Source organism: Thermobia domestica, chromosome 1 (assembly GCF_964235325.1).
Source record: "Thermobia domestica chromosome 1, izTheDome1.hap1.1, whole genome shotgun sequence".
Taxonomy (NCBI): Eukaryota; Metazoa; Arthropoda; class Insecta; order Zygentoma; family Lepismatidae; genus Thermobia; species Thermobia domestica.
Window position 1 is genome coordinate 58,999,787 of NC_137454.1, and position 26,702 is coordinate 59,026,488.

The 26,702-nt window shown below is 35.7% G+C and overlaps 1 protein-coding gene across 1 annotated transcript in view; it reads left to right on the plus strand.

Annotated features, from left to right (window-relative positions):
* Nucleotides 1-429: 429 nt before the first annotated feature.
* Nucleotides 430-26,702, plus strand: part of LOC145685089 (PITH domain-containing protein GA19395) — a 32,661-nt gene continuing 6,388 nt past the window's right edge. The window contains exons 1-3 of the mRNA XM_081757434.1: nt 430-711; nt 17,796-17,839; nt 20,581-20,658. Coding sequence (XP_081613560.1) covers nt 529-711; nt 17,796-17,839; nt 20,581-20,658 — 305 coding nt within the window. The 5' untranslated portion in view covers nt 430-528. The remainder of the gene's footprint in view (nt 712-17,795; nt 17,840-20,580; nt 20,659-26,702) is intronic.

Here is a 26,702-nt window from a genome sequence, read left to right on the forward strand (position 1 = left end):
AACATAGGTTTAGAAAATGAGAAAATAAATTTTTGTTTTATGACGTCATCACCTCCTATGTCTGGACGCAGGACGGTCTGAAACCATACGTAATGTCTTCTACAAGGCCTCTGGACTTGGAAAACAAAAAAAAAACCCCGGACGTAAAAGCTCAAATAGAAGAGAAATAGCGCAATGTACCATGAAAAGTGCATATGGTACAAATTGTACCATAGGGTCCCCAAAGGGTTAAGGGAGATACTTCTATACTCTACTTCTCACTTGGGTCATTTCTTAATTACTTATCTTACTTTCTGCACTGCACACTTTTGATTATTTGTGTAAATTATCACGAAGTCTTGAACACAACATTTTGCAACGCTGTTTCGTATTTGCAGTTTTGACAGGAAAAAAAAGAAGTAAGTTTGTGAAGAAAGAAGAAACTTAAAAATAAATGCCTATCAAACAGCGTTTGTTGTGTTTTCACTGCTCCTAGCCGCACTTGTAACTTGTTAGTTCTATATTTCCAGATTTTTACATTGTCAGGAAATGTCAGATAGAGGACATAGTTGTGCAGGAGATCATAAACATGATGAAACGCCGGAAATGGGAGTACAGTATAGTTTATTTCAAAAAATTGATAAAGAGAACCTCGAATGCCTTAATGAACGAGTTGAAGGATCTGGAAGGGAGGTATTTAAACCCTGGGAAGAAAGATTAGATTCTTCAAAGGTATATTTATTGAAAATTATAATTTGTAGGTTAGCTTTGCCTCCGATCAAATGTATAATTTAATGATATAAGTTTACAACAATGATCAATCACATTATGGACTTATTTGCTTCGGCTCTTCCGAGCTTAAAATGGGCATTTGTGCCGTATCGCCGGACCACTTTGAAAACTCAAAAAATCACCAAAGGGTATTGCATTCGGTTATATTTTGTTGGATTACATTAAGTTAGGTTAGATTATGTTACATTAGGCGTGCAGTATTTCTTTAATACGGATCCATAGTATAAGTATTAGTAGTAGGAGGAGCTGGAGTAAGAATAGTAATAGTAGTAGTAGGAACGGGTTGGGTTGTGTTCTCGACATGAAATGTGAAAATTAAAGACTTGCCATTTTTTTCTGTACATTTTACAAATTCTGGATCCGTATAGTAAAACAAGTGTACCCCTCCGCGAAATAGCCCGTCCACCTCTACATACAGTGCTGCTAACATCAAAAACAATCAACAAATACAACCACTTTCTTAACTTTTACTCTTCCCTTTACCTCCCTTGTACTCTTTCTTTCTCACAAACTTAAATTCTCAATTGACCCGGTAAATTTCCTAAAATTGGTCCGGCGATACGACACTTAACCCTTAAAATGTAAGTAAAAACACATTCAGAACAAATAATAAACTATGTCTACCTGATGGATAACAATAAGAAATAATACAAAATGCAATATTCTGATCAGTACGGTACTGTATACCTACTTTTGGTGGGCCACCATATATATATATATAAATTTGGTCAATATTTAGCACAAGGGGTCCAGCAATTTCTTTCTTTAAAAAAAGTTCTAAGTTCGATAGATTCTGTCACATTGGGTTAGTTTATGATAGACTTCATTAGTGTAGAGTTCGAAAATTATGCAGGACCTCAACACTAATAAAGTCTAACATAAACTAACCGAGTTGAGTTGAGTTGAGTTGATTTTAACATCCCGTTCAGCAGCGAGGCTATATGAGACGTGGACCTACTGATTAACGTGGAATCGGAACCACATGAGCTCCCGCCGGGAATCGAACCCGGGATTCCCGCGCCAAAGGCGCGTACGCTAACCGCTTAGCCACGGAGGAGCTCCATAAACTAACCGAAACTACCCAGACCTAAGGTAACTAACCCAATGTGAACATAATCTACCGAAGGTGTAACTTTAAAAAAAAAAAAAAAAAATAGCTGGACCCCTTGTGCTAAACACTGTCCCAATTAAGAATCTTTCATGCTCTGAAATTTATAGAAATGTGCGCCTAACAATGAAAACCTCTTTCTTTCTTGGAGTAGTTTCTTTTTCTCCCTTGTGGTCAGTCTTCAACGTGAATAACAATCCCATTTTTTAAATCATTTTGTTTGAACTTCGGGTTAACTTTACAATGCCGCTCCAGCTGGTATACTCACTCAGAAACGATAAGTTATTTTCTATTAATTTTATAAAAATGGGTCAAAACTTCCCTAACCTTCAGCTAACCTGTTCCTACCCCAATCCTACTTATCCCTGTATTCCTCTACTCTATTCTATCCTACTTTACTATACCATTGTAAAGCGGTCGTGCTTATCGATGCGCAACTGGAGCATGTATTGTAAGGTTTACCCTTAAGTTTTAGCAGAAAAACCCGTACTGGTTTACTTTTGGAGCACCACCAGAAAAAAACTGTTGAAAAACTATAATTCTTTCACTAATTTCCTTTTAATTGTCCCCTAAAAGGTTTCCGCTTGGTGATATGAAACTATCTCATTGACATAAATAAAATACAAACGGGTCACCAGAAGTAATTGTTAAAAATTTTCATTTCTTTTAGATTTGCGTATGGGTTCCGGATGTGTAGCATAAAAAGTACAAATCCCAGCGCAAAAAACAAACCAACCTATGCTAGGTGGCTACTATAAGCACCCATGCTATCTAACCGAGTCAGGATACAATATACAGGCGAATCTGGTAGGCCCGTGTGTCAGCGGAGTTGCGTCCTAGGTGAGCAGGGGCGTCACCGACGGTTGGTATACACTTATGCAAAAATAATAACATATGAGTTCCAATGGCACTTGTCATGTTTTCATACTATTAGGCTCCACTTTTATACATAAAATACAGGTTTTACACACTGAACAGAAGTACACCTCGGAGGAAAATAGTATCTAATATGATCGTCTTTCAAGTGCACTCATTTATTTTATCCGTCGTGAAATACTTGTAATGAATTTACACTAGTAATCCTACACATGTAAACCTATCCATCGCCTGCAGAAATTTGTTCCTTATAAATATGTATTTGCTTGGAAAGTATTGAATTTTAGCTGTAAATCTTGCAAAATGTGGTGCGCCAACAGTAAACCAGCGCTGAAAATCCCAACCATGAATGGCCACTATTATTGTGTAGAGTTTGTTGATTGAGAATATGGTCGATATTTATAAATTAAAAACCTAAATTTAAGGGATTGCTGTTCAAGTTTTGGCACGCCACAATTTGCAAAATTTATAGGTAACATTGAATACTCTGCATGGAAAGACATGTTAATGAACTAATTCCTGTAGCCAGCAGAATTAAATAGTAAGTAATATAGCTTTATTTTCTGTTTACAAGCATAGAATTAATATTGTAAAATTCTTACAAATGCTTTACGATGGTGAAAATAAGTGAGTGTATATATATGAAAGATTACTGTACCGGTATGAGATATAACTTTCCGCCGCCAAAATGTTGCTGCACAGTGTACAAGAGCTGTAAAGGAACTCACATTACTGTGAAAGCCCACGTGTCGCAAGTTTACACGTACCCACTATCGATAACGCGCCTGTTCCCTTTAAATGCACCCTGCGCTGCCATATGACTGTTTGTTAGCATTTATGCTTTTCAGTGGCAACCTAGCACAGGTTAATTCGTGTCTTTTTGCGCTGTATTTTTTATGCACATGTCTGCATGTTATATTTATACGCAAATCGTGAAAGTATTGTAATTTTTCACAATTCAATGCCCTCTTTATATTGCATCTATGCTAATTGGAATATATTCATGTCGCCCAGTGTAAATATTTTGAGGTATAATAAGTACAGTGAGAAGGGAATTAATAAAAGGATTATAATTTTTCAACAATTATCTGGAGCAGTGGGAATATTGTAATTATTTGTTGCAAGTTAAACTGTATTGTTTCAATTTAATATTTGAGAATGGATGATTATGATAGTGAATATTATCAGCTGTTTATTGTTAGAACAAATAAAGAATCAGATCTTTTAATTAAGCTTGATTTTAACTTATAATGTACAGAAGATTCATGGCTTGAGTGCAATAACTTGTAGAATAGTTAATTAGTAAGGGAATTGTGTAGTTATGGGGAACATTTTTCTCAAGAATGCTGCCTATTCTGTTAAATAGTATGTAAGCTAGTTTATATATATATATATATGTAACCTGCAGTTATTTGCTCCTTACAAATGTGTGTTTCGATGCCGAGTACTCAATTTTAACTGTAAATTTTCCAAAGTGTGTTGTCTTTAAACTGAACTTGCAATGAAATAATAATAATAATAAAAGCAATATACTTGATAAATTGCTTATTTGTGTTAAGCAAGCGTAGCGAAGCTTTTACCATCCGACTTCATCGGCATTTGTGCATTTAGCCAGTTCCACGATGATTCACATTGAACGTATCCGATTTTAATGAAAAATTGTATATACTTTCTTTTAACTTGCACAAATAATCCTATTGTTTAGAATTGGTATCGATCAAAAATAAAGGAATAAAAATCGATTTCAGTGTTGTATGTTTGGCCATATACATGCAAGATAATTTTCCAATACAAAGTATATAAAATATTTTCGATTACGACAATATACATAGCGTATAATTTCTTTATGGCATTTGTGAATATAACCACAGATTGGAATATATATAGTTCCATGATAATTTCCGTACAGTTTATTCGGTTTTGATTGGAGAGCTTCTGATACAATCACTCAAGAATGAGCGTTGATTTTAGCTCTTTAATGTGAAAATGATGGGCTGGGTTTCTTTCCTCCTCCTCCTTCCCCGAATAAGATATGATCCAGGATATCTTTCGGAAAAGCTGCCAAAGATCAAACCTGTGACACTATTTCTCACAAGCACTTTTCGATAAAATATTAAAATGCTCTTTTTCTTTCTAAAATGATATCATCCGTTTTTAAATATGCGTGTAAGTCTTGTGCTGTAGCTTTTTTTCTTTCTTTCTTTTTTAATGCCAATCCCAGAAATGTTGAATTTGTGACTGTTAATCAGTCCCATGTTCTGAAAAGATTACTAAACAATTGAAAATTTTGCAATACATAAACCAGTTTCTGTTACCACATTCTCACATATTTGTCTCATGAAATCGAAATCTAGTCTTATTTGACATGGTATTTTAAAGAAAGTAACAGAAACAGCTTTCAAAACATATGTGCAAGTTCCAAAACCATATTACTGGTTTCCAAGCATACCACTTCTGTGCGCTCTGGGTAAAACTGAAATTAGCAATTGATTGAACTAAAATTGTGATCAACTGGATCAATAATTTCATTTGATATTGAATGATACCTTGTTGAACCAATAGGAACTGCTACCCACAATCTTTAAAACATCGCGAATCGGAAGTAAACACTGGTGATGATGTTGCTGTTTTGCAGGTGGATATCTATATCCAGCAGCCGGTACATGTACTAGCATAAAGTTCATTCACTGAACTCACAACTGACATCAATAACCTCTGCAAACCACAAGCAGTGAATATCTTTCTTTGTAAGTTTCACATTCTGCAATATAAGTTCGCCCATCACTGTGAGTCCAAACAAGTGTCTTCTGAACTCCTTTCACAGGGGTACTTTGGCTGGACCATTCTTCTATTTTTTGCTGACGAAATTCCTAAACTTCCTTTTTGGCCAGCAGGATGAGAGCTGTTAATCTTCGTCATTTTGAATTGCAGCTGATTTCCGATGGGGTTTTCCTGAATGAGGTTTTCCTTGGTTTTCCCCATTCACACCAGGCAAATGCCAGGGTGGTACCTAACTTATAGGTCCCAGACCGCTTCCTTCCTTCCCTTTCCCCGGATTGTGTACTCGCCGAGGGACATCGTTCCTCAAAACGTGAAGGGCTAAATGGCCTTAGATGCCGAAAGCCCAGAAATCTAAATCCGCCTTGAATTGCAGCTTTATACTTGGGCTGGAAAGATTATGTTTTGTAGCATGATGCTTCAGCAGATCCGCTACACCATCGCAAGGCTTTTCTCGTGACCAACAGCATGTATACTCACTTTATTTGCACAAGCGACTTTCAATGTAAACAGTTTATAACTATATTTAAAGTTCAAAAAAATGCATGGAGTCGTTGCTTTCCTTTTCAATTGTAAATTATAAGATAATTCAATAAATTTAAATCCGAAGTATACAGGAATCCTTTAGCAAGTAGTGTACTCGTAAAAAGAACTTCAAGACACAAGATTCAGAATCGTCTAAACATCTTCAAAAAACAAAAACATTCAGTTTAAAAAACAGAAGTGTCACCAGTATTGTAAGAAATGTATTTGAAACTTATTATGTTAGGGCAAAAAACCTGCTTTTGATTACCGAAAAAGGAAACTGTGACAAGAACTGGGATATGATCAGTACCAACTACAATAATAAAATAAAATTTTAAAACTGTAAATACAACGTACTTTATTTTACATTCTTTAGATCATTACAGATTAAGCGTTGAATATATGTTAATTGGCAATATAAATAATTTGATAACATTGTACATACAGGGGTTTACATCATGTTTGAAGGCATATGTAACGTAAATTGCAGTACTAGATTCCAGAAAATATAGAATTAGGTTTGATATATGTGTTAGTGGACTAGTAAAATTATACTATTGCGGCAATTTGAAATAGAGTCTGATTTTTTCTCAACATGTGGCGTAGCTGTGCAAGTGAGCTGTAGTGCAAACAAAAGAGGAGTTTTCACAAGTAACTGATGCCAAGTGCATTGATCTTGACGGACAGGACGTGTGTGGAAGTAGTGAGTGCAAACATGTGTTGCTAAGCTGCGTCTTGAGTTCAACATGGAAGAAGCAGCGAATATCAAGTTTTGTGCGAGTCTGAGTAAGACTGCTGCGAATGTTGCAACAAGTGTATGGGACCACTTGTTTATCTCGTGCACGTATATTTGCATGGCGGAGAATTCAGGGAGGGACGGAGTCAATTGAAGACGAGGAACATCCGGGTGCACCAAGAACAGTGAGAACACAGAAGTTAATGGAGGAAATGAGGACAATGATCACGGAAGATCGAAATGGAACGCTGCGAATACTTGCTGAGGAGTTGCACGTGTATAAAGAAACTGTGCGGCAAATAATTACCCACGATCTCGACAACAGAAAGGTCTCTGCCCGTTTCGTGCCTCATTCCTCAACAAACGGATAGGGTTGCAAAGAACTAATTGCTACCGCCAGTAGGGACCCTAACTTTCTCTTGAATATCATTACTGCGGATAAGGCATGGGATTTTCAATATGACCCTTCGACAAAATGTCAGAGTGCAGAGTGGAAATCTCCTAACTCTCCACAAGCCAAGAAACTAATTCAATCAAAATCAAGTTTTCGCTCATTGTTTTTTACGATAGGAAAGTCATTGAGCATAAGGAATTTGTGTGTACAAGACAATCAGTTAATGCTTCATTTTACCTTGAGGTATTGAAACGGTTACTACAACGTATCACACGTATAAGGCCCGTGTATAGGAGTGATATTCAGTGTCTTCTGCTCCATAACAATGCCTCAAGTTACATGGCAGTGATTGTGCACGACTTGTTCCAAAAAAGGATCTGTGTGTTGTCTTACCCTCCGTGTTCATCAGATCTAGCCCCATGGAATTATTTTCTATTTCATAAACTCAAATCTGCACTCGAAGAGCAACGACAAGGGTTTTCAATAGAATTCCTCAAAAGAACGTCCAACAATCCTTTTATGTACTAACGGCTAGGGCGCAGAAGGGACGTACTTTGAATGATCCAAGGTAAGAAACTTTCTGTGTTTACACGCACCATTGTTGTTACAAAAATATATATATATATATATATATATATATATATATATATATATATATATATATATACCATGTGAAGACTTACATAGAAGATAGTCTTAAGCCTAATCCCCAACAAAGAGTACGCGCAGGAAGTACTTGAAACATTGGCTAAAAATAAAAACCATATAACAGTCCCTCCAAAACAGTGTTTCTAGTGTTTCATAAGCCTTCATTTAAAACACGGATCCCTGGCAAGCTACAGGTAGATGAATTGACTATACTCAGAGCAAATACTGTAAAATACTTAGGTCTGGTACTGGATGAAAATATGAAATGGGATAAACATATATTAATGTTAACACAGAAGATATCACCAGTTATGGGAGTTCTCAGTCGTTTACGTAATATCGTACCAAATTCAAGTGTTAGAGCAGTATACTATTCACTCATACAATCCCACCTATCTTACTTATCGGTAATCTGGCAGAATGGTAGGCAATCAGATATAAAGAGATTAGCAATTCTCCAAAAGAAAGCAATAAAGTCAATGTATGGATTACCTCCCAGATATTCCAGCAATAGTTTGCACATGACCTCAGGAATATTACCACTAAATTTAATTACAAAAGTTCAAACAAGTATTTTAATCTACAAAATTATAAATTTCCAGACACATATTAATCTCAAGCTTCAAAAAAATAAACGATATTCATGAACACAATACTAGACATAGGAATGCACTACATATAAGAAGAATGAACTCAACTAACTATGGCACAAAGAGTGTCAAATACAGTCTACTCAAAACGTATAATGACCTTCCAGATAAACTTAAAAATTGTTGTAGTGAGTATATATTTAAGAAACAGGGATCAGTTATTACTGGGATCAGTTTATAGCTCATTGTAAATAACTGTCAGCTATATGATATTTCCCTAAATTTGTTGTTAATGTAAATTACATAAATAATCCATAACTATAAAAGTTTCTGTTCATGTATTTCATATATTGTTATTCAAGTTAACATCTTATGCAATATTGTGAATTTCTATTATTGTTCCGTGTTTTTAGTAGTTACCATGTATTTCCTTTTCATATATATATATATATATATATATATATTAGGGATGGCCAATTCCGGAATTTTTACTTTCCGGAATCCGGAAAGTAAAATCGGAAAATTCCGGATTTCGGAAAAATTCCGGAATTCAGAAAAATTCCGGATTTTAGAAAAATCCGGAATTCGGAAAAAATCCGGATTTCGGAAAAATTCCGGAATTCGGAAAAAATCCGGATTTCGGAAAAATTCCGGAATTCAGAAAAATTCCGGAATTCGGAAAAATTATTTTTTCTTTTTGTAATCCTAAGAATTTTGTTCAAATGCAAACGAACAAATTTCCTTTTTGTAATCCTAAGAATGTATGATGCAAGTTAAGCTGAAATTTACATCCTAAAGTATACACTACTCAATCTTCCCATGGTTAATGAGATGTAGTCCAAAAGTACGATGCACTCCTAATATTTAATTTTTGTTTTACTGTGATATTGTCCAGAGGTAATACTTATATCACACTGAGATAAACAACTTGACAGAATGAAGATATCATACGTAGTTTTCCAGAAAATCGTGAGAAACGAATTTTTATGAAGTTAAAATATGCGTCGCTTGTTGCCAGTGTGATGCAATTGATAACTTTTATGCTGAATAGTCTTATTATTATTATTATTATTATTATTATTAATCGTTTGTGTACTGTAAAAGAAAAATATGAACCGTTAAGTAGTAGATTTTATCTGTTGTTTTTTGATATCTTCTAACAGTAATAACAAACTGCTTGTAAATACGCAATGATTATCAAGGACAATGGCATATTAATGTAAGGACTACTCTGCAGACTAGCAATAAACAATAAACAATAACAGATAAACAATAGTTCGAAAAAAAAAGTAACTAACTTGGGCACGTCAGAATGTTCGCGAGAATATAGGGACCCATTGAGACTATACGTGGTGTAATTATTACTCAAAGGGCCGTACAATGGAGGCATTAACGTTAATGTTAATGGTACTAATGAGCACTTACTTGCTCTAACGGTTAACCTCATTTTTGAGATGATTCTTAGAAGTGGGCGTGTTGGCATGCAGTTAGAAGACATATCCATTATTTAAAAAGCACACGTTATCTGTGGAGTGCTAACGATTTGCGTCACTATCGAACACTAACATAGCACTAGCGACGTTTAAAGTCGAAATTCGAGTCTGACATAAGTGGCTTGTCAACTTCACGGACATTATATTTCCCTTGAATGCGAGAATTTTGCGCCCTACCACAAAAATAGGAAAAAATGCGCTCGCAATATATTTGCACTGGGATGTTTGCGCCCTACCGCAAAAAGAGGGGAAAATGCGCCGGCTATATATTTACACTGGGATGTTAGCGCCCTACAATTCAACTTATTTTTGTATTGTGTAAAGTAACTTCCACTCACACTTGAACTAGGCTTGCCTCTCATCGTCTCAGTGAGTTACTCCAGCCGTTATAATATTCCGAACAAATGAAAAAAAATACAATTTTAGTTCACTAAAGGGCAATCCATACAAATACAATTTTTCATTATACTACAAAATTTACAATAAAAGTATAAATGACTGATATATAATTATTTATTAATATAATCAAAGAGTATAATTTAATCTACAAAAGGCTGTTTGGCTCTACCCAGATATCTCTGTTCACAATCCTTGCGAGTTGTTTGGCTTTTTAGGACACAAAATATAGAAAAGAAAATGTAAAGTGAATGTAAAATCAGTCCAGTAATATTATCAAGAAAACTATGTACAGTGTGTTTACTTGCTGGAATTACACTTTAAACACACAATTGCGTTCAGTCGTTCTTTCAGAAAAAATGTTCCGGGGGGCACACTTAGTATTCCGGAGGGGGTCACTGCTGGTACTATTCTATTTATTATTATATTATAGACGTATTATTTTGGTCTCCTCCGAGGGGGCACTTTGAGAGCTCTGGGGAGGCCAGTGTTCCCCCAAAATCATCTCTGGAAGAAGCAGTGATTGCGTTGATCCGTTGTGTTCTTTTGGCTTATATTGAAGTTTATTCTCCCCTTATATAGCCACAATGAAATAAATCACAAATGGCATGGTTGTGGGGGGGGGGGGATTGTTTATGCTGTAATGTCAGCCCTTCCGAGCAAATGCGTAAGCTCGAATAGGTTCTTTTATTTCGCAGGGCTCAAACTTCCCGGTGGAGGTACATTGCAGGCGCAATTTTCCTTGTTCTTGAGGTAGGGCGCAAATTTCCCAGACGCAAAATTCTCGACACCGTTCGAATGACCTCGGAAGACTATATCTTTTTCAATACTTTTTTATAATTTTTTACTCGAGATATCTTCATAGCTTCGTATTAAAATACTTACTAATATATCCTCATTTTATTGTCCTAACCAATCAATATGGGTATGTTGTCAGTAAAATATTTAGATTGATCGAGCCTCTGGTGTGTAACCACAGTATTTCATATCATCCCTCCATTAGAAATATTGGCTAAACGAACCAATATATGTTGCCAATAAAATAGTTTAGAATGTTTGAGCCCCTGGTAAATAACCACAGTATTTCGTGACAGACGCCCCCTTCCTATTACCATATTCTAGCTACGTGCCTGACTCAGCTAATTCTCTACATTCTTTACCAAGCACACATTTTCTAAAGCGGAAAATGCTCTCTAAATACCTAAGCTCATTATTTTCAGCAGATGCACAAATTGGGTAACATTCTATCTACATGAATGTTATATATGTCGATTACTGGAAACCGTTTCTCGCTATCTATTACCATATTTACTATATAATGATTAACGTTAAAACCGGAAATGGTTGATTTGTACCGCTTCCGGTTTGAATATTACATTCATCAGGGAACTCGATTCTTAACTATTGACTCTGTACATCGTGGCCAAAATTGATGGTAATCCATCAGATAGTACTTGAGACTGTTTGTTTCACTGACGGACAGAATGAATATATGGCTATACAGTTTTGATAAACTAAATTCGTTAATGAGTGATGATGAAACAAATATAAGAAAGGGAACCAAGAGTAGGCCTACCACCGGAAAAATTTTCGAACACAAAATTAGCCATCGAAAACCCACATGTCCTGGGTTAGAATACCATAGATGAAAACTCTACCACTGAGTCATCAATCACCCGCTTATTAGTTTTATTAATTATTATATTAATATAAATTAATGAATGCCTGCTTATGTTAATTATTGAACAATTACATTGTATACTTCGTAAAGTCAAAAATTATAAATTTGTATTTACTGTACATACAGTGAGCGCAGAAAGTGTTCGTACACCTATGCTATTGAAACGAGAATGCCTGCGAAAAAGAAACAGAAAATTTAAGAAGTGTAATAACACACACAATATGAATAATGAAAACTAAGCTTTATGAATATATCAATAAAGAACCACGAAGACAAGTTTAATGGTCAGAAAGTAAATAAATTCCGTAGAAAGTGTATAGAGTAGACGCAAAAAGAGATCGTACACCTGACGTACGAATACGAAACAAAGATACCACAACTGGGGTTCACTAGTATTCACCTGATTATACACCTCTGTTTATAGCATGACGAATAACAGAATGAGTTTAGTTGTGAATAGGAGTGAAAAAACTGCACGGTGGGCTGTAAAAATGGGAAGCAACCGAACATAAACAAATGAGGAGACAAGAAAAGTAATTATTAAATTGCATAAGAAGGGTAAATCTTTGAGAAAGATAGCAAACCTTGCAGACAGACCTCGTTCAACAGTACAAACAATAATTGCGATGTATAATGTTTCTATCACTGTGCGAAAAAAAAAAAAAAAAAAAAAAAAATGGAAGACCAAGAGTGTTGAGTGAACAAGATAAACGTTACATTATTAGGGAAAGAAAAAAGGTTCCGAAAAGTAGTGCTGTGCAATTGGCAACGGATCTGGAAACACGCGGTGTTAAAGTATCAGCCAGTACAGTGCGGAATATTTGCAGGGTATCATGGTCGGATAGCCAGGAAAATGTTATGGGTGAACAAGACAAATCGTATAAAGAGACTAAAGTTTGAAAAAGAGTATAAAGATAAGGGATCAGGCTTCTTTCTGGAATAGGGTCATATTTTCGGACGAAAGTAAATTTAATCTTATCGAATCCAATGGGAGGCGTATGGTATGACGCAAGGTGAATACAGAGATGAATCCTCAAAATCTCGTCCCTAAAGTAAGACACGGAGGAGGGTCCGTGCTCGTCTGGGGTTGTATGAGTGCCTCAGGAGTGGGTCGTCTCCACTTTATCGATGGAGTGATGATCCACAAAGTGTATATTAACATATTAAAGGAAAATCTCCATACTAGTGCGCAGAAGATGGTTCTTGAAAACAATTTATTGTTCAGCAAGACAACGACTCCAAACATACAGCGGAAAATACTCGATTGTGGCTACTCTATAATACCTTGAAACAGCTTCGCACACCTCCCCAATCCCCAGACATGAACCCCATAGAACATCTATGGTCTGTTCTGGTGACAAGAATCAGAAGGCACAGCTTCTCTACTAAAGAAGGCCTGAGAAAAGCTATTCAAGAAGAATGGGACATAATCAGTCCCGAAGCTACTAAATAACTAACTAACTCTATGGCCTATGGAACCCGGAGGTTCAATGCCGCGTTCACAAAAGCTCTCCACTGACTTCTATAGTCCCGAAGCTACAGAACTACGAACTACTACAGGTGAAATCAATGCCACGAAGACTACAGACAATCATTAACGCACAGGGTAATCCCACAAAATATTAAATAACGTAATATACTTTATAAGCATTAATTCAATCATAAGTGTACGGTGACTTTTTGCGTTTACAAAAAAGGAATTCTCTCTTTTCTTCTGAGCAAAACAGTGATTGTCTTTGTTTGGCCTTTCTCTTGTATATGGAAATAAAATGTATGAATGTGTAGTCTTAATTCTGGTTATATATATATATTTTCCTCCCGTTCTCATGCTAGCTGTTTTCAATATAAAGTATGCATGGTGTACGAGCACTTTCTGCGCTCACTGAGGTATGTTGACAATAAGCGAATGTTATTAGAATATTTGTTGAGATTTCTTTTGCTTCACTGCCTTTCGCCTGGTTAAAAAGTAGTTTGCAGTGCTTTGGAGCAGCTGCAGATCGGAACGCGATAATGTTTGAGACATACCGGCGACTTTTTTGTGTGTGAAAATAAGACCTTCTCATAAAGCAGTAAATAACTGCAGTAGCAATTGTCTACGTAAGTGATAAAGACATATCCAACTACAAGAAACTAATACAGTATATATATTCATTATTGTGTTTCTCTTTTAACAGCTACTAGCTAGGGATGGCCAATTCCAGAATTTTTACTTTCCGGAATCCGGAGAGTAAAATCGGAAAAATTCCGAATTTTTTCTAAATTCCGGATTTTTTTCCGAATGTCGGAATTTATCTGAATTCCGGAATTTTTCCGAATTCCGGAATTTTTCTGAAATCCGGAATTTTCCTAAAATCCAGATTTTTTCCGAATTCCGGAATTTTTCCGAATTCCGGATTTTTCTGAATTTCGGAATTTTTCCGAAATCCGGAATTTTTCCGAATTCCGGATTTTTTCTGAATTCCGGATTTTTTCCGAATTCCGGATTTTTTCTGAAATCCGGAATTTTACTGAATTCCGGAATTTTTCCGAATTCCGGAAAGTAAATTTTCCGATTCCGGATAACAAAATTTCCGGAATCCGGATTCCGGAAAATTTTGGCCATCCCTAATATATATATATATATATATAATTGTACTTTATTTCCATTATTGTTTCTTTATTTTTTTTCTTTCTTTTGTCTCTTTTAGTCTATGATAAACATATCTTGTCATGTTATATTATTATTGAAGTATGTACGTAGTAGATTGTACTGCCCCTTAATGTGAGCATTAGCTCGTTGGGGCCAAAGGAAAGTGAATAAATAAATAAAATAAAATAAATAAAAAATAAAAGACGAACATTATTCGAGTTAGCTTTAATTATTATTATTATAATGTGTTCTATACATCTCAATAGCCAATTCCGATTTTTTTATAATATATATACTTACTTTAACATCCGTAGCTAGAGAGACGGATGAATAATGAAACTGAATGATCGTAAAGTTAAAATTTTGTACTCTCCCACCGGGAATAAAAGCATTACCTTGCAGAGTAATGTAAATAGTGGTTTGCAAGGTTCACCGTATAACAAGAAACCAAACTTCCGAACGCAGGACAGGGTTTCCCCAAGTGGGTCCAGCCCGAAAAAACCCACGGGGTTTTTTCGGGTTGGACCTACCTGAAAAAAAAAACATCTTAAAACCCACCTGGGTTTTTGACTTTTTTGTTAGTGTATTATTGGTACAACTAAGGTGATCACATTGAAAGTTATTTTTGTCAGATTTTAAACTTTCTTTGGGCGAATTATATGCTTTCATATTAAGATAGACAACAATATTCAACATAAGACCTTTATAAAGCTCTAAATGCACTGAATGAATAAATAAATAAATAAATAAATTAAAAACCTCACCTTGGCTTGAGATAATAGTAGAGCAAATTAATGTGCGGATTATGCTTATAGAAAATACTTTCCGTGAATAGTGTGTTTCCTGACTCGGCGCCGCCGAGGAACGTTATCCCTCATATGTTGACGGGTTTAAGGTCATAGGTGCCGGTACTAACAGTAAATATGTAAATACATTAGTAAAACTATTAATATTATTTCTTACCTTTGATGGTAACAAAAGTATTCAGTAAAATTTGGTTTTCCAACAACAGTTAAGTTCAGTCATTTGTTGCTAGCCTTCAAATAAGCATTCTGTAGAATCAACACTAGCAATAACGTAAAAATTCTTGTCAAAATTAAGAAGCTTAATGCTCGGAGCTCCCAAGACTACGTAACGCTTACTATTTCAAGTGCTGCATTCAAACTTCAGTATTAATGGAAGTTTCGATGTACAGTAAAGCAAGCTGCATTTTCAGGGAAAACTCGTCGTGAAAGAAGTGTTTGGGAAATTCCCGCAATTGAACCCACAAAGCATCGAAAGTGAATACTTCAACAATAAATCTATTTATTTTACGCTGGAGGATATTTTATTTCATTTTAGACGTTTTGAAACATTTACTTTATAAAATATGAATTATACGCCTATCTTTGTTAGTTTTAAATTAATTTTCGGAAAAGAACAGTTTTGCAACAAGTGCTCGGGTAATTCCCGTAATTGAATACACAAAGCATCGAAAGTGAATTTCAACAATAAGACAATTTATTTTACGTTGAAAAATATTTAAGACATTTTGATGAATTATGTCTTTGTTTTAAATTAATATAGCTATTTGGTATTCATATTTGGCGAACGTCACTGAGGCTCCTAGGATGACTCGATCTACATTTGTTAGTTTGTCTGCCTTTACCACACAGTGTTCAACTTTCGGTCTTTTACATTTTCAGGATACAAACCCGAGACATTCTAAATTTTCTGTTTAGATTTTGGCAGCATACCAACGTAAATTTAAAAAATGGCGCGCTTTTTTTAAAAAAAAAATAGCTGATATCCACTGGCGAAAATCCCGGGGGGGAGGATGGGGACATATCCCCTACAATCTTGGAACTGTCCCCCTCAATAATCCGATTGGAAATGTGTCTTTTAGGAAGAAATGTGATGATTTGTGTCCAACTGTCACAAAGGAAAGTGAGATGAAATTGATACCTCCCAGAATAAGCCTCAAATCTGACCGCCTCCCAATGTTGAAGACAACTCTGCTCCCCTACCCATGTTGTCCCGGAGTCCCACACAGGGGATATAAAATATGACGATATTATTATTGCTTTACAACTTTAAAATCAGACTGTGAACATTGAAAACTGTTTACAGGGAATAATCATATTTGGATCATCCCTTGTGAACAGTTTTCAATGTTGCAGGTCGGATTTTAAAGTTATAAAGCAATAATAATGTCGTCATATTTTATGTCCCTTGTGGAGGACGCCGGGACCGACATGGGTAATCCTCCTTAGCATTGTTTTTCGCCTTCATAAATATTTTGTACATCGCATATATATATATATATATATATATATATATACACCGTCTTACCCGTCCCCCCAATGTTGAAGACAAATTTGCGCCGCTGCTGATATCCACGCTACAAAGCGCAATTTTAGGTCTTTCAAGTTGAAATTTGCAAAGTAAAAGCACGAGAGACTAAATTAGCTGTATATATTTTGGCGGCATAAACTTTCAAAATGGCGTCCATTTTTCAAAATAGCGGGTATCCATACTACAAGGTGCAATTTTCGGACTTTTTAAGTTGATATTTTGAGGGTAGAAGCACAGGACATTCTAAATTTGCTGTATAGATTTTTTCGGCGATCCAATATAAAATTTCAAAATGGCGGCAATTTTTTCAAAACAGCAGTGAATAGAAAGTTGCTGCAAGTTGTGACAATGACACTCACGAAATGTAGATTATATTTTAACATTTTTACCCCAAAGAGAGTGAAATATTTCGAAAAAACCCAATTAAACCCGAAAAAACTAATAAAACCTGAAAATACCCGAAAAAACCCACATGGGCCCAGGTGGGCTGGGTTTTTTCAAAAATACCCGGGTTTTTTCAAACCTGACGCAGGAGCTATTTTATTTATTTATTTTTAATTTTTAAAATTATATTGATTGACTGATATGCGTATCTGAATAATCTTCGGAACAACAAATAGCAAGAAACCACTTTGTCATATTTTTAAGATTAGAAATTGTTTTCAAAAGAAATCAAACATATACCTATGTTCGTTCTGTTCCTGTCATAAAATAGAAAGGTTTTACGTGTGTTGCAGCAGTAAGAATATTAATATTTTTTAAGAAAACTTAAATGTACACACTTTTCAGTACATGAAATAAATAATAGTTTGAAAACTGTATTCTTTTCGTTTCAGTTTGTAGAAAGCGATGTGGATGATGAGTTGCTATTTAATATTCCGTGAGTATGATACATATTTTTTTTTCTTTACTCAACATGCTAAATTGACTCTTAAATGAAGAATATTGTGCATGTGTACTTTTTTACTGATTTAATCTATTTATGTTTCCTTTTGTGCTGCTATTATGAAAAATAACTTAATTAACAATACTATCAAAAATAGGTACAATGACGATGGCAGAAGGGACAAGGAGCACTTCATCCTCCAGTGGCTAAGCATGCAACCTCTCCGTTCCAGACATATTGTATTCTGATGTAGGTGAAGAGATATATAACTATGCTTTTCATTAAATAAAAAAGAAAAAAAATTACAGTCCTACCCATTTTATTGACAATAGCCCATTTATAATACTACAATAACAATAAGAGTAACAGTACATTACTCCAAATTTTTAATAATTATGGATAACAATATTCCTTCTTGCTGATGTTCTGTAGAAAATAAAAAGTAGACAAAGGATATTAAAAGTCTTTCAGAGACTTTCTGTCTGATGTTAGTATCTCTGATTACAATATTTACGAAAATAAAGACATATTTTGTTTTATTTCTTTCTTCCCCCCTTTACCCCCTCAATTCCGAAAGCAAAATATACCTTTGAGATCATAAGGAATTAAACCTAGAAAGCCTTTTAATGTTGTTTGACATTACGTTTTATCTACACCAGTCTCTTGTCTGCTTGATGTGACTACTTTACGGTATAAGTATGTATATAAGATAAATCCATTATAATTTCTAAAGTATCTTCACATTTTACTGTAGCGTAGATACAATTTGCTATATTTTGTTAAGATTAATCCTAGGACACTTTAAAGCTAAATTTTAGTTAATCAGCGTAACTAAAGTAAGAAAATTTTATCTTCCACCAGTGATTCAGAGATTAATTTACTGTTTTGGTATTCGCTGATGTCATTTTCAATTACTTTTGTTGCTGCTATATTGGTGGCATGAGTGTGGATTTCTGTCTCCTAGTACAAGCCTTCAGAGAGAAAAGTAAATGAAATATTCATTCTCAAAATTATGTTGACTTGGCCTCTTAAAAATAAATCGGTAAGTGTGAAAATACAGAATCTGTCTCTGTAACGAATTAATTGAACACGTCAAGTCCAACAGTTTTGACAACTGAAGGTATCATTTACTTTTTTCTTTGAAAGCTTCTACTAGAAGGCAGAAACCCACATCCACGCCACCAATTTAGCAGCAAATAGGAGTCATTGAAAAAAGAGATATCAGCGAATATCGGAACAGTTTAAATTAATCTCTAATTCACTGCATGCAAGATAAGATTTCCTTTATTCTGATTATTCAGTATACAGGGTGTCCGAGAAGTCCTTCCCTGATTACAGAAATTGATAACTCAGGCTAGAAATAAGATAGAAATATGGAACTGGTGTTGAATTGTTTACAAACTATAAAAGTTTTGGTCACATCAGTACACTTCCACATGAGCACCCTTTGTAGCACGTAGCACATCTAGGCGATATTCAATTTCCATCCACACATTAACCAACATCACTGGAGGGATCGATGCAACGACTGTGGTTATTCGTTGCTGCAGGGTTTCAAGATCTGGTACACGTGTTCGGTAGACCTCATCCTTGACATAACCCCATAAAAAGATGTCTAATGGGGTTATGTCAGGAGAGCGTGGAGGCCAAGCTGTTGGTCCATCACGACCAATCCATCGCCCAGGAAATGTCCTATCGAGATAGGCACGGACGTCCAAACCCCAATGAGGTGGTGCACCGTCTTGCTGAAAAACGACATCGGGGCGATACTGAAGCAGCTGAGGAACAGCATACAGCTGCAACATATCCAGGTACACTGCAGATGTGATGGTATCCTCAGCGAAGAAGAATGGCCCGATAATTCGATCGTGCAATAACGCGCACCAAACATTCACCTTTGGACTGCCTCTGGTGAACTTCCTGACCTCCCTGGGGGGTTCTGAACCCCAAATGCGTACATTATGGCGATTCATTACTCCACTGACAAAGAATGTCGCTTCGTCGGAAAAGGCAATTCGTCTGAGATAACCATTATCGTTCTCAATACGTGATAGCATTTCGACCGCAAAGTCATATCGACGTGTACCGTCGTCGGGCAACAAGGCCTGAACGAGTTGCACTTTGTAAGCACGAAACAATAAACGTTTGTGTAAAATGTCATGGATAGAGCTTTTTGGCATCTGTAATTCACGTGAGGCCCTGCGCACCGATTTCTTAGGACTTCTCAGAAAAGACTGCCGCACAGCCTCCACCGTGTCTGCTGAGGTTCTTGGTCGACCAGACCTCGGAAGGTCAGCAACCGACCCTGTGTTCTTGAACTTCTCATACCAGGCTTTAATGCTCTTGACATCAGGTGGAGTCCTCCCAAATGTTGTCTGGAACTGTCTCTGCACCGTGGTTGGTGATCGTGTCTCATGGTACCACAGGACACACTGTGCCTTCTCCTGGTTGGTTGGCATGGCTTCTTGGGCTTCTTACTTACGTACTACAAACCTAAAACAAAAAAAAAAAATTGAGACTTGGTAAAACAGAACAAACCTAACACAGAAAAAAACTTTTATAGTTTGTAAACAATTCAACACCAGTTTCATATTTCTATCTTATTTCTAGCCTGAGTTATCAATTTCTGTATTCAGGGAAGGACTTCTCGGACACCCTGTACATCCTATAGCATCTATGAGCAATTGAACAACTTTACAATATTTATTTAATTATTATTTTTCTGTTTTTTCTAGATTCACAGGAAATGTAAAACTGAAAGGCATAATTTTGATAGGCGGAGAAGACGAATCTCATCCTAATAAAATTAGGTTGTAAGTAGGGTTTCTTTTCGATTTAATTAATTTGCTTTCTCATGATTTAATTATTTATGTATATTTTCATGACTGACTTTGTACAACCGAAACTACAACCTACAAAAATTTAAGCGAAAATAGAAATATTCACAACAGCAATTACACATGTAACATTGATGTAGAAAACATAAAATCTATATGACATAGGAAGATATAATTTATAAAAGTGTATGTCAAAAATCAATTATAAAAACGAAAAGTGAAATCTTTTAGTTTTATGCTGTGTAGGCTGAAGCAGACAGATAATTATTGAAAGTGAATGAGTATGATAGAATTGGTAAAGTTAGAATTTTATAGGAAACGGAAGAACCTCAAGGAAAAAGCATAGACACTAAATTGTTCACCACAAATTCACATGGTCCGGGACCTTTCGTACCAGAGGTGAGCTCTCTATCACTGAACTACCGCCCCTTTCCCTCCCCCCCCCAAAAAATAAACTTTTCTCTTTCTCTCCATATAATAATAAACTTTTCTCTTTCCTTATTAGAGCAATTATATACACAGGGTGGATCATTTATCTTGATACGCCCTTATAACTTTTAACCTAATTGACAAAAACTCTCAAATTTTGTGCCACGCAAATATCAGTAGGGGGCCATAGTTTGGCATACTCTGTGATACTACAAAATTAACAATGTTGCCAACCCAACGTAAAGTTGTATTTTTTCAAATAACACTACACCACTTTATCAGATATTTCAAATCTACATTTTAAATGAAAACTTTTAACGTTTCATTTACTATTCAGTGTTGCAAACTAAGGACAATACAGTATCACAAACATCCAAATTTTAGTGACCTCTACAGCAGTAATAATGCAAATGAGACAGACGGGGCAACGTGCATCCAAAGTGCTTTAGTATCTAATACAGCGTCGCCAAACTTACGAAGCTTCTGAGCTACCTGAGTGAGATGATGCTGATAATGGCAGTTGCGCGGGAGGAACAAGCAGTTGTTGTCGTCAGCGCCCCCTGGCGTTAACGTCAGCTCAGTGGAGGAATTAAGGTTAGCCAACCGGAGAGTTAACGCGATCTACCGAAAATGTTCCGGCGAGCTACTAGCAGCTCGCGATCGATAGTTTGGCAATCACTGGTCTAAAACTATGATCATGATATGACGTATTTGAAACGAAGTTATAAGAGAATTAAAATGTTATTTTTTTTTTCGAAAGTCTTTATTTCGAAAAAAACTGCCTAGATAAGTACCTCGTATAATTGCGTAGGTGGTTTTCAATATTTGGGAAGATCACAATGCCGTTTACAGTAATTTGATACCCCAAACCGTTCTGGAGATATAGTAAAAACTATTAAAGTTTGCAACACTGCTTAAAATTATGTAATTGCGAGAACTCGATGTAATTACAGCTATCATAAAGTAATGTTGTAATGTCAAGAAGCAAAGTAAATCAAAAATGTTTTAACAAGTTCCCACAAATACGCCATTTTAAGCAATTTTATTATTTTTCCATATCTCCGGAATAGTTTGGGATATCAAATTGCTGTAAATAATAATTTAATCGTTATGTCTATTGAAAAAGACATTTGATCTGCATGTCTGTGATTCGATGTGATACTTACCTAAATACTTTTTCAAAATAAAGTCCTTTGAAATAAGTCAAATTTTAAATTCATTGTAACTTTAAATTTACAAGGGCGTATCGAGATAAATGGTCCATCTTATATATATATATATATATATATATATATATATATATATATATATATATATATATATATATATATATATATATATATATATATATATATATATATTTAAATGATTATTACTCTATTCAACACTGCTGTTTAAAAGTATAAGGCAGCGTTTCCCAACCGGTGTGCCGTGAATGGGCTGCTGGTGTGCCGCGAGGAAAGCGAAACAAAATTATTAATTCTATGGCAATAAAATTGCAAGACATAAGGAAAAATGTACATTTGTGTTTTACATTACTGTGAACCTCTACTATTAGACCACAATTTTAAGTTTCATACCATGTTACCGTGTACATTTTTAATGTTCAAAAAAGTATTTGTTATCATTGTTATGATCATTATTGCTTGTTTATTGTTGCAGACTATTTCGTCACTTGAAATTTTAAAATATCATTCAATTCTTTCTACAAAGCGAACATGCATACAAATTACCTATATTTGTGTTTTAAAAGTAAAAGAGATTTGTTTCTTCGTTCGTTATTTAGTGACTTCCTTAATGAAACCTTGAATACAGTTTTCGAAAAAGAAAGAGTATTTTTAAAAACCTAAGTCCAATAGTTCATTGCAATTATTTTCTATTTTTAAATTAAAATGAAAAATGAGCATAATGATTTACACGGGGGGGAAACCAGTTATTGACCTTTTTCTCTGTGAGAAGGAGATCAGTTATCACAGAAAAATATACCACGATATTTTATATTCACAAATAATAATATATATGAGTGTGCCGCGACAATTCAAGTTACACACATAGTGTGCCGCAAGTTCAGAAAGGTTGGGAAACGCTGGTATAAGGATTCCAATTTGACATAACTCTAAAGTTAATATTTAAAACTAAATAATTTTAAGAGTTTTTAATATTCTAATAAATAATATTTGACAGTAAAATTAAACTAAATGTTTTAAAAGTATATGTGATAAACGAAGGAAATAACCAAGTTTACACCACGCAAATTCCTCAGTAAGTGCGAATTTTACTGAAATTAAAAGATAAAAGGAAGTTACAACTGGACCGAGAATTGAACTCGTAGTTCCAGCTGATTGTATCGATGTATTATCCACTATGGTATCCAGTCCGCTTTCTGAACAGCCATATTAAAAGTTGAAGGCTGTAAAACCTGATATATTCCTAACCCATGAAATAGGATAGAGTTCTATAATATTAGTTTTATTCAGGTAACCAGTTCTCTAGTTGCGGTACAGATAGTTACCATAATAATGGAAACATCTTAATGAAATGAAAATTAACTGATTAATACAGAGATTGATCATTTTGGCTTGAAGTCTTGCATATATTCGTCCCTGAATTGAGGCATACGTGAACTCGTGATCATGTTCAACGAAATACTGAATCATTCTTCATGCAGTATACCACTGAGTCGCGATGATGAAAGAGGAAGGCTGTGCTGGACTTGCTGCTCTAATATTGACCATATATGTTTAAGTTGGAGGGTTTAGAAGGACAGGTATAAAGTTTTATGTTCCTCAAACAACGCCTGAACAAACCTGTGTTGGCGAAGACTGTATCGTTGTTAAGAAACAACATCTGTACGGGTCATGTTATTAATTCATCCTTTAAGAGCAATGAAATACCATGAAATTTCTCGGAAGGACAGAGCCTACACCATGCTTAACGAAAAAAAAAACTGTGTGTGTTCGCCATACGAGGTGTATTCAACTTATAACACCTTCAGTTTTGTTTCTCAGATAGAAATTTGCTTTTTTTTTTTTTTTTTAATATGCGAGCACTCGTTGTCAATGCGTGACAGATGGCAGCACCGTACGGCACACACAATTGTAGCAGCAGCGGTGAGAGTGATGACTGTTTTTGATACTTATGACATTCGTAAAATGGCGACGTTTCCATTACAAGAACGCCATATAAACATTCATTTTCTCCGTTTGCCTGGTGTGACACCGCTTGAAATTTATCGTCAGTTGAATGAGACATGTGATGATTGTGTCATGGATGTGTCTTATGTGCGTTCGTGGGTACGACAATTCAAAGAAAGCAGAACGTTGTGTGACAACAAACCAAGACAATTGCGGCCTTGCACAAGCTAGTCTGACGACAGTGGTCACGGATCCCACGGAAATGCAACTTTGGAGGCGATGTACTCGACACTTATTCGGTGATCCTCCAAAACAACTTTCTCCACTCGTTCGATCATGTCGTCAGACCGGCTTACGCGAGGCCGAGTTTGTCTTGGTATGTTGTGAGACCGTCATATTGGAGGCTCAGAAAAAAAAAAAAAAAGTTCAAAAGTTTTATTCAGTTCATATTCTTTGGACACTACATTTTTGGTCGACTGTACTTAGACTCTTTCGCCGCGGACTTGCTGACGCCAAACGATAAGATAATTTCTTAAACTACGCAGTTAGAGCAATAGACAGACTGTTTCTATCTGTGAGAACATTTCTCTTCCGACGAAATAAGCGGATTTTTACCTTAAATTACGAACAAATTTGGACTATCCCTAACATCACATCCGCCAATCCGCCAATTAGAAGCGAGCAGCCATCGTAGATTCATCATAGTTAGGGACAGGGGTTTTTCGCAAGTTGCGAAATCGCGAAAGTTTTCCGATAAAACCGAGAGTTGGTTTTTCAACGAACTACATCAAATTGAGTAAGGAAATAGGTATTTTGAAGTCGCGACAAAATGCGATAACTGACATTTTGAGCGAAATATGAAGCAAAACGCGACAAATTGCGAAACTATTAAAATGTCAATTTCAGTTGTTAAAATACAAAAATAAAAAGTACAATTTTACAAGCAACGTTTTCCTTTTGCAATTAGCAACGCTGATTACTATTAACTTCCGTTACAGGTTCATAGCTGGTAGTTGTGGAATGTGGAACCAGGCCCGTAGTCAGCCCAAAAATGTAGAAGGTGGGGCGAAGGTGGTGGTAGAAGTTAGGGGGCCCGATTCAACCATATTATAGTTCATTTGCAAGCCTACCATGAAAGTTTTAAGGGGCGCAGTAAAAATTTAGGAGGGCCGGTCCCGTAGAACCCCGTGGATACGGGCTTGTGTGGAACATTCAGCGTCGTGATAACAAATCAGAAATCCTCTCTTCAATGTTTTCGTGGAATACGTACGCTAAAAGAAAGTTTATAATTTAAAAAAGAGGAGGAAATTTGAAATTTCAGTAACTTGTGCCTGTCTGCAATATGGCTTCCGATAACGAATACTAATTGTGAATTATTATTATTATTATTATTATTATTATTATTATTATTATTATTATTATTATTATCGAAATACAGTTTGGTAATCAATGATAGAAGCGTACAAATTAAAGAAAATGTGGAAACTTGCATCATGCTGCAATTTTCATCAGTTGCAGGCGAGTAAGATACTGCGCTAATGTATTGTATGTATGTTTTTCCCATTTTTGCATTGTTTTTGGTGTATAGCTGATACAATGTTTTGTGATGGCAATCGTGATAATACTGTGCAAGTGTATTTTAAGTTTTTGGACTTGTAAAAGAAGAAAGAAGTAATTTGTTGTTAGTAACTGTATAAAGAATAACTTCATTGTTCTAAGTAATATTATTGTTTATTACTTATATTGGGCCTATATTAGAGCTTTAATTAACTTAGCGACAAAATGAGAAATGTTATATCTCAAAATGCAACAAAATACGAATTTTTTAACTTAAAATGCGAAATGTTTAACTTCAAATTGCGAAAAACTCCTGCCCCTAATCATGGCCGCAACTGGCTCAATTAGTCGCTTCCTGATTCTAGATGTGTATTACACGTCAATCTCTTAGATCATGACTCGCGCATATAACAGCATATTGCCCCGTAGCAGGCTGTGGCAGTAATATGCTGCGTAAGTAGTTACTATTAAAGTGCAATAGTACAGTCTACAGTTATTCTCTGTATAGCCCCGAAATGGCTCTTAAATCAGAAAGTCATTCGTGTCAGTATTGTAGTGCAATGATACAGCGGGAAGTGAATTTAAATCTTGTCTGCAAAATGCAACGCAAAACATGCGATCATTGGAGTACACACTGAAATTAAACATTGGCAACGACGGACTTAATAGTGAGGATTTTGCCGTAAGCAGTGAGCCACGATCAGTGGACATTCCTACATAATAGCGCCGTGGACTTGAGTTTCCCGCAAGAAGAGGATCGGAAGCAGCTACCACAATCCATTTTCTCCCCCAACCAGTGGATAGCAGGGCCAGATTAAAGGAGGAGCTTAGGAGGGCCTTAGCCCCGGGCCTCTCCTCTGATTAAAATCTCAACTGGCTATCTAAAAAGAATCATAAAGA